The sequence below is a fragment of the Protopterus annectens genome, chromosome 11.part0 (genome assembly GCF_019279795.1).
Source record: "Protopterus annectens isolate FY-2018-M chromosome 11.part0, PAN1.0, whole genome shotgun sequence".
In the NCBI taxonomy this organism is placed as follows: Eukaryota; Metazoa; Chordata; order Ceratodontiformes; family Protopteridae; genus Protopterus; species Protopterus annectens.
Window position 1 is genome coordinate 12,009,310 of NC_056745.1, and position 9,780 is coordinate 12,019,089.

General features: G+C 37.8%; 1 protein-coding gene across 1 annotated transcript in view; it reads right to left on the reverse strand.

Moving 5' to 3' along the window:
* Nucleotides 1-9,515, reverse strand: part of LOC122815970 (zinc finger protein 808-like) — a 336,165-nt gene extending 326,650 nt beyond the window's left edge. The window contains exon 1 of the mRNA XM_044088854.1: nt 7,946-9,515. Coding sequence (XP_043944789.1) covers nt 7,946-9,418 — 1,473 coding nt within the window. The 5' untranslated portion in view covers nt 9,419-9,515. The remainder of the gene's footprint in view (nt 1-7,945) is intronic.
* Between the last annotated feature and the right edge of the window lie 265 nt (nt 9,516-9,780).

The window sequence follows — 9,780 nt, forward strand, 5'->3', positions numbered from 1 at the left end:
GAATTTATTGAAGCTGTTTGTCATTTTTAAACTATTTAAAAAGGTTTCAACCATCAGGGATTGTACTTTCAGCTATCTGCCAAATGGCCTACATGATTTCAGATCATACCCACAAAGGAGGTAAGATGTCACTCAACAGGGATGTTTGTTGAATTCAAGCTGCAGCCATACTCTTCTCTAAGTAAACAACTAATCTGGTTGTAATGCAAACATAACACAACTGTTCAAACTCAGCCTTACTACATGATATGTGCCCAAAGAGTGGCGTACAGCAACAGTGGTCCCTCTCCATAAAGGTGGTTCCTCAACGGATCCTGGAAACTATCGCCCCATAAGCCTGACTAGCTTGGTCTGCAAAGCTATGGAAAGGATCATCATGGACCTCATAAATAAAGATATTGGGGACCTACAGACACTGGATCCTACCCAGTTCGGCTTTGTTAAGGGCAGATCCGGCCTCTTAAACCTGGTTGATTTCTTTGAAACAGTCACCAAGGCCATTGACGAGGGGAAGGTGGTCCACACAGCCTACCTGGACCTCGCAAAAGCCTTCGATACAATACCCCACTTGGGCATTATAGATAAGCTCACCAGCTTAAATATAAACCCCTGTGTCATTAGATGGATTGCAAACTGGCTCAAGGACAGAACCCACATGGTTAGAATTGCTGGAGCCATGTCAGACTCCAAACCAGTTACAAGTGGTGTCCCACAAGGCTCAGTCCTGGGACCTCTCTTGTTCGGTATATATTTCTCGGAGGTACAGGCAAACACGGAAGGACTGTGGCTGACCAAGTTTGCAGATGACTGCAAACTGGGCGCCATAATCGACTCTCCAGCCGACACAAGCATCCTCCAAAAGGGCCTCATAGAAACAGACAACTGGTGCCAGAGCCATGGCCTCAAGCTAAATGCCAAAAAGTGTATAGTCATCCCCTTTGGCAAAAACAAAGTGCCCACAAATTACCATATAGGTGGTAATCCATTAAATACAGAAGAAGTAATTAGGGACCTGGGGACCCAAGTTGATAGCAATCTCTCATTTGACAACCACGTGGCCAAAATGGTTAGAAAAACATTTTATATAGCCCACCTAATCATGAAGGGATTCACATCTAGATCAGGGGAGGTCATCGTGCCTCTTTACTCATCCTTCATCAGGTGCATAATTGAGTACAATGCCCCTTTTGGGATGTACCTTACCAGACACCTGCAGCAACTGGAAAGACCCCAAAAGTACCTCACCAAGAGGATCAAAGGGCTCAAACAGATGCCATATGCTGCCCGGTTAAAGAAACTCCAGCTCTACTCAGTGGCATACCGCCTGTTCAGAGGCGATCTGTGCCTGACGTATAAAGCCATGTCCAACCCGGAATTAATGGACATGCTGCACTTCAGAAAATCCAAATCCCATCGAGCTACGCGCTCGAGAGACTTGAACCTCAGCACTGAAATAAATAGGACATGCTGGAGGGACAGATTCATAACCCAGAGGCTCCCTTCACTCTGGAATAAAATCCCAGTCCAGGTTAGGCAGAGTCCCTCATTGACTCTCTTCAAGAGGAATCTTGATGAGTGGATGGGAGATCGTAGGTTTATCCCGGGTATCACTTCTGTGTCACTGTTAGACAGAGGCACAGTATACTAACCTCGAAAAAGGGCATAGCAAAATAAATTTAAAATGGGTGGCGAAAGCCAAACACATTCTGGCTAGGCTTATAAATGCCCTAGGGCAGATAGCCTAGTATGAACCTATGAACCTATGAACCATGTTAATACAAAATCATCTTTGGATCCCCCTCTGATGGACCTTTTCCATAGCCACAAAAAGTTCAGCACCAGAACTGCTAGATCAAAGGATTTAAACTTTACTTGCATCTGAAACAGGACATGATGGAGGGACAACTACGTATCTCAGGGAATCCCCATTTCTGGAATAGGCTTCCCATCAATGTGAAGCACAGCCCTTTCCAAACCCTATAAGTGCAACATGGACCAGTGGATGGGAAATTAGAAATTCTCCCATTTTTTCTTTCTTTTTTTTGACGTGATCATGTTCTTTATATTCTTTCTTTTGGTTTTCAGCACTTCCTGTTGTTATCCGTTTTTTATTCACTTCTGAACTGATTTACATATGCGCTCCCAAAATGCTTCTGCTAATGCAATCAAGGATGTCATAGCTTAGAATCATTGCTATAAAGGGTTATCACCTGTCCCACTTTGCGAGGGACAGTCCCTCTTTGGGAAGTTGTGTCCTGCAAAAAAATTGCAAAAATGGCAAATGACCTGAGATTTTAGGACAAAATTATTTCCTATAATTTATCTAATAGTTACATAAAACAGTTATTCTGCATCTGAAACACCTAAATGTTATAAGCAACTAAAATGCTACAAGAATAAGCTTTTATTTAGGCAAAAAAGTGAAGTTCTGTCCTTTATACTGGCTTTGGGTATGTTTCAGCCTGCAAAATCTGACGTTTGTACCAAAAATGTCTCACTTTGGGCATTTGAAAAGGTGGCAACCCTATTGCTATATTTGGATCTGGTAGCATTAATAGATACGCATGCAGTCCTACAACTACAGACCTATTTATAAAGCCCGCATCTCTTTGAAATTGAGGGATCTATGATCATGCCATACACTAATAAGACGCATATAGAGTCCCATAATTAAAGACCTATACATACAGTCAAATTCTAGATCCACATCTCTTTCAAATTGAGAGATGCATGACTAAGACACACTTTGTTTTTATACATCATTCAATATGCATGAAGCAAGTTTCTTGCTTTTATATCTAATTGTATACTTTTTGAGGCCAGCCAATCAAATCAAATCTGTTACATCTGAGCAAAGAATGCAAGCTGACTTATAGCATAAACTTTATTAGTAGATTTCAATATACTTTCTAGTTATTACTTTCAGTCTTCTAAAATATATCTTATTACGCTTTTAATTGTTTATATTGCATTGCTGACCCCTCTTTAATTTCCAGATGCTTATAAATGCCTTTTTTTAATATTTTTAGATCATACTCCTTTCACAGAATGATATTTTCTTGATGTTTTTTAACATTTATCAAGGTCCAGTATCATTCTTATATCAAAAGAAAAGTGTTTAACCATTCCTGGTTTTACTGTCTGTTGTCTAAAAATTATACAATTTATCTAATTATCCACAAAAAGGACAAGGTGATTTGGCAATATACTTTCCTGCTTTTCTCATGGGTCATGAAGAAAATTCCCTGTGAAACTTCTGCCACATTTTGCACATTTATGGTCTATCACATGTGGGTTTTCCCACAGTATGCGAGGGAACACATCCTTACAAAGCTTTTGCCACAAGTGGTGCATTCATATGGTTTCACACTTTCTATGTTTTTCCATGAGAGGCACGGAGACTTTCTTTAGTCAGCACATTGTTGCTGTTTATGAAATCAATGGTTCTTTAATCCATGATTTTTAGTGCTCTCAGCACTGATCCTCACATTTAAATTTCTGTCAGTGTTTAGGTTTTTAATACCATGAGAGGAATGGATACCATTTCTGGTTGAGGTATAGTTAAATACGCAATCCTTCAGTGTTTAATATTTGCCAAGACTGCTGTTTTCAGCACCTGCACCATATCCAGAATTACCTTCTTATGTATTAGTCTGGCTGTATATTTAAGTGCGCTTAGGAATGCTTTGTTGTTAGGACAGCTGTTCTTACTCGTATTGGAATCACATTAGGACAGCTGTTCTTACTCGTACTGGAATCACATTAGGACAGCTGTTCTTACTCGTATTGGAATTACATTAGGACAGCTGTTCTTACTCATACTGAAATTACATTAGGACAGCTGTTCTTACTCATATTGGAATTACATTAGGACAGCTGTTCTTACTCATATTGGAATTACATTAGGACAGCTGTTCTTACTCATATTGGAATTACATTAGGACAGCTGTTCTTACTCATACTGAAATTACATTAGGACAGCTGTTCTTACTCATATTGGAATTACATTAGGACAGCTGTTCTTACTCATATTGGAATTACATTAGGACAGCTGTTCTTACTCATATTGGAATTACATTAGGACAGCTGTTCTTACTCATACTGAAATTACATTAGGACAGCTGTTCTTACTCATATTGGAATTACATTAGGACAGCTGTTCTTACTCGTATTGGAATCACATTAGGACATCTGTTCTTACTCATATTGGAATCACATTAGGACAGCTGTTCTTACTCATATTGGAATTACATTAGGACAGCTGTTCTTACTCATATTGGAATTATATTAGGACAGCTGTTCTTACTCATAATGAAATTGCATTAGGACAGCTGTTCTTACTCATATTGGAATTACATTAGGACAGCTGTTCTTACTCATATTGGAATTACATTAGGACAGCTGTTCTTACTCATATTGGAATTACATTAGGACAGCTGTTCTTACTCATATTGGAATTACATTAGGACAGCTGTTCTTACTCATATTGGAATTACATTAGGACAGCTGTTCTTACTCATACTGGAATTACATTAGGAGAGCTGTTCTTACTCATACTGAAATTACATTAGGACAGCTGTTCTTACTCATACTGGAATTACATTAGGACAGCTGTTCTTACTCGTATTGGAATTACATTAGGACAGCTGTTCTTACTCGTATTGGAATTACATTAGGACAGCTGTTCTTACTCGTATTGGAATTACATTAGGATAGCTGTTCTTACTCATATTGGAATTACATTAGGACAGCTGTTCTTACTCATATTGGAATTACATTAGGACAGCTGTTCTTACTCATATTGGAATTACATTAGGACAGCTGTTCTTACTCATATTGGAATTACATTAGGACAGCTGTTCTTACTCATACTGGAATTACATTAGGACAGCTGTTCTTACTCATACTGAAATTACATTAGGACAGCTGTTCTTACTCATACTGGAATTACATTAGGACAGCTGTTCTTACTCATATTGGAATTACATTAGGACAGCTGTTCTTACTCATACTGAAATTACATTAGGACAGCTGTTCTTACTCATATTGGAATTACATTAGGACAGCTGTTCTTACTCATATTGGAATTACATTAGGACAGCTGTTCTTACTCATATTGGAATTACATTAGGACAGCTGTTCTTACTCATATTGGAATTACATTAGGACAGCTGTTCTTACTCATACTGAAATTACATTAGGACAGCTGTTTTTACTCATATTGGAATTACATTAGGACAGCTGTTCTTACTCATATTGAAATTACATTAGGACAGCTGTTCTTACTCATATTGGAATTACATTAGGACAGCTGTTCTTACTCATATTGGAATTACATTAGGACAGCTGTTCTTACTCATATTGGAATTACATTAGGACAGCTGTTCTTACTCATACTGAAATTACATTAGGACAGCTGTTCTTACTCATATTGGAATTACATTAGGACAGCTGTTCTTACTCATACTGAAATTACATTAGGACAGTTGTTCTTACTCATATTGGAATTACATTAGGACAGCTGTTCTTACTCATACTGAAATTACATTAGGACAGCTGTTCTTACTCATATTGGAATTACATTAGGACAGCTGTTCTTACTCATATTGGAATTACATTAGGACAGCTGTTCTTACTCATATTGGAATTACATTAGGACAGCTGTTCTTACTCATATTGGAATTACATTAGGACAGCTGTTCTTACTCATATTGGAATTACATTAGGACAGCTGTTCTTACTCATATTGGAATTACATTAGGACAGCTGTTCTTACTCATACTGGAATTACATTAGGACAGCTGTTCTTACTCATACTGAAATTACATTAGGACAGCTGTTCTTACTCATATTGGAATTACATTAGGACAGCTGTTCTTACTCATATTGGAATTACATTAGGACAGCTGTTCTTACTCATATTGGAATTACATTAGGACAGCTGTTCTTACTCATATTGGAATTACATTAGGACAGCTGTTCTTACTCATATTGGAATTACATTAGGACAGCTGTTCTTACTCATATTGGAATTACATTAGGACAGCTGTTCTTACTCATACTGAAATTACATTAGGACAGCTGTTCTTACTCATATTGGAATTACATTAGGACAGCTGTTCTTACTCATACTGGAATTACATTAGGACAGCTGTTCTTACTCATATTGGAATTACATTAGGACAGCTGTTCTTACTCATACTGAAATTACATTAGGACAGCTGTTCTTACTCATATTGGAATTACATTAGGACAGCTGTTCTTACTCATATTGGAATTACATTAGGACAGCTGTTCTTACTCATATTGGAATTACATTAGGACAGCTGTTCTTACTCATATTGGAATTACATTAGGACAGCTGTTCTTACTCATATTGGAATTACATTAGGACAGCTGTTCTTACTCATATTGGAATTATATTAGGACAGCTGTTCTTACTCGTATTGGAATTACATGGGATTCCTTATTGCACATTGCTCTACTTTCTTCTTGTATCTCCTGATACTTATGACTTTAGTTCTATGGAAACACAGGAGAGTGCAGTGACTGAAGGTAGGTCTTTAACAGTTACTGTTCCTTAGTCATTTTCATTGCTACAATATCACATTTCCTTGTTTCTGCTTCTCCTTGCTTTTCCTTTCTTATCTTTTGGTATTTGATGCCCCATGTGTTCACTAACTTCATTTTCCCTGATTTGTCCCGATGTTTGTAGTGCTTCTTAGCTTCTCGTATTTTATACAGTTTTCAGTTTCCTGTGCAACAACCTTGCCAAGTTATAGTGCTTTTCAGCACACAGATCCTCCACACAGTATTAAATCACAGCTTGCAGCAAGCTAGGCAACCGTTTCAAGTTCTACTATGTATATTTGTTGGTATTTCTCCCTTTTTCTACAGATTTTGTGAACCAGTCTGAATGCAGCCCATTGTCTTCAGATGCAATTATTAGCCTTTTACCTTTTGAATTAAATGTTGATATAAATTAACCTCAGCTTAGCCATTCATGCATCACATCTTAATTAATACATAATTGTCCCAGGAATCAAATTGCCTCTGGAATTGCACTTTTTCCAATTGTCTTCTAGTCACTTTTTGTTGCAACCTACTTTCTGACAAATTTCTATTTCCATACCCACTCCTTTTTGAAATGTTTCTAATAATCTAAGCCAGGTTATCATTTTAGAAGATAAACTAAGTTAGCATCTGATGTCAGCAAACATGCATTTAGTCCCACAATGGCAGACACATGGGGCAAGCCAATTTACATTTTGAGCTTCACTTTTACATATCACAACAGTTTCTGTAATTGCTTAAATCTTTCTGAAATATGCCTTCTTAAACTCTGCTTTCATTTGCTTATGCTGTACTGCTAACATTTCATCTATTCTCAGATGTTTATACACAACCTCTTGTTCCAGTTCTTTTATACCACAGGCCTCTTTCAGATTTACATCTGCTAGTTACTTCAGTGTTTTCTGCTGTAAGAGTTGCACTCCCATGTTTTTCAGGGTCAAATGTTATTACTATATTTTCAGAAAAAAATAAATAACAATTTGCAGTAGCACTTCTGCTTGCTCTCTCAGCACCTACAAAGGCCTCCTGTAGTCCATATGGAGTCATCTGGTTTAGTACCATACTTAACTATGGTTTAAATGTTTTAGCAGCCCTGTTGTTCCTATCAATATTGGAACTTCCTGGGCATCTTTATTCCACGTTACTCTCATTTATGCTTGCATATCTGGTATTTTATAACTTTAAGTCTTTAGTATGAACAGGGCTCCGGATGGAGAGATAAGTCAGCAAGCAAAGGTGAGTAGTATTGCTAGAACTGAATTCATCCCAAAGTCTTGGTGAGTACCTGCACAAGGTGAACACTGTGTGGATTGTCTCATGGTATACGAGACTTTGTTTGCTTATAAAATGTTTGGCACACATTGTACACTTATATAGTGTGGATTTTTCCATGTCGAGTGAGGGATGTTTTCCACCTAAATTTTCTGTCACATATTGCACATTTATATGGCATCTCCTCTATGTGGGTTTTATTGTGGGATGTGAGGTGCCAGTTCTTTATGAACCTTTTGCCACATGTGGCACATTTATACGGTCTGTCACCAGCGTGTTGTTTCTCATGGTCTATGGCGTCCATCTTCAACTTAAAACTCTTGTTACAAGTGACACACTTATATGGCCTGTCATCAGTGTGAGATTTCTGATGATGTAAGAGAGTCAGCTTATACTTAAATGTCTTGTCACACATTGCACACATATATGGCTTGTCCTCAGTATGAATTTTAGTATGAGATACAAGACCAGAGCTCCTTATAAAAGTCTTATCGCATATGGTACATTTGTATGGTCTATCACCACTGTGTTTTCTCTCATGGCATAACAATGTCCTCTTTATCCTAAAACTTTTGTCACATGTGGCACATTTGTATGGTTTTTCACCACTGTGGGTTCTCTCATGGTTAATGAGTTCACTCTTCCACATAAAGCTTTTGTCGCATGTGGTACACTTGAATGGTTTCTTCCCACTGTGGGTTTGTTCGTGGCATGACAGATGGCTCTTGACTTTAAAACTCTTGTTACACGTGGCACACCTATATGGCCTGTCACCAGTGTGGGTTCTCTCATGCCCTATGAGATGACTCTTGCTTTTAAAACTCTTAGCACACATGTTACACTTATGTAGCCCATCACCTGTGTGGATTTTTTCATGGTAAGTGAGTTGGCTCTTGCAATAAAAATTCTGATTACATGTTACACATTTGTATTTCTTCTCCCCGGTGTGCATTTTCTCATGATATGCAAGCTTATACTTCCATAAAAACCTCTTGCCACATTTAACACATTTATATGGCTCACTCTCATTGTGAGTTTTCTCGTGATAAGTGAGTAGGCACTTCCATATAAAACTCTTGTCACATGTGGCACATTTATAAGGCTTTTCTGGTTTTAATGTCTCCAAACCTTTAGGGTTTTCCTGTTCTGTGTGGATTTTCTTATGTACTGCAAGGTAGGGCTTCTGAGAAAAGCCCTTACTACCTTCTGCAAAGCTGCAGTGTTTCACTCCTGGCAAACTATTTTCCTTTTCACAGACTTCTTTAATTCCTTCATATGTCTTGTGGTTATGGTACATCTTTGTAGTAGATGTCTCCCAGGCATGGGTCTGATAGGGTGTTACAAAGCCACCAGGAAATGTGAAGCTCTTCACATAATTAGAGCTGTGTAATTTATTCACTTCATCAGTCTGTAGATTCATTTGGAGTTCATTCTCCTGGCTAAACGTTCTGTCATATTCTATATGTTTATGGAATCTATCTATGTTCTGAATTAAATCACATCTTGTAGTACATGCCTGATTTGTGAAGTTTCTGATACACTCAGAATCTGAATGTTTCTTCTGCAATGGCATTTCAAGTGGACTTATGCAGCAATGGGTGACCCTGCAGACTTAAAGAGAAGGTTAATAATTTCTTACCAGAACATGTAAATTGCCTATATAAAACATGGTTTCCTTTAAGTAAAGCATTATGATAGCAAATGTGTATAACAATGTCATCACAAGTACTGTTACTTACCTTTTTAACTAAACAATATCCTCAATGAACAGTAATTCTTGGTCTAAAATGTAACCTTTGACAGCCAAGTATACCAGAGTGATATATAGATAACCATCCTTAATACCCTTGTCTATACACAATTTTCAGATTTCTGTAACTACGGCCACCACATGCCCGAACCTCTCTAACACACTTCCTGTTCAGTTTCTGACAA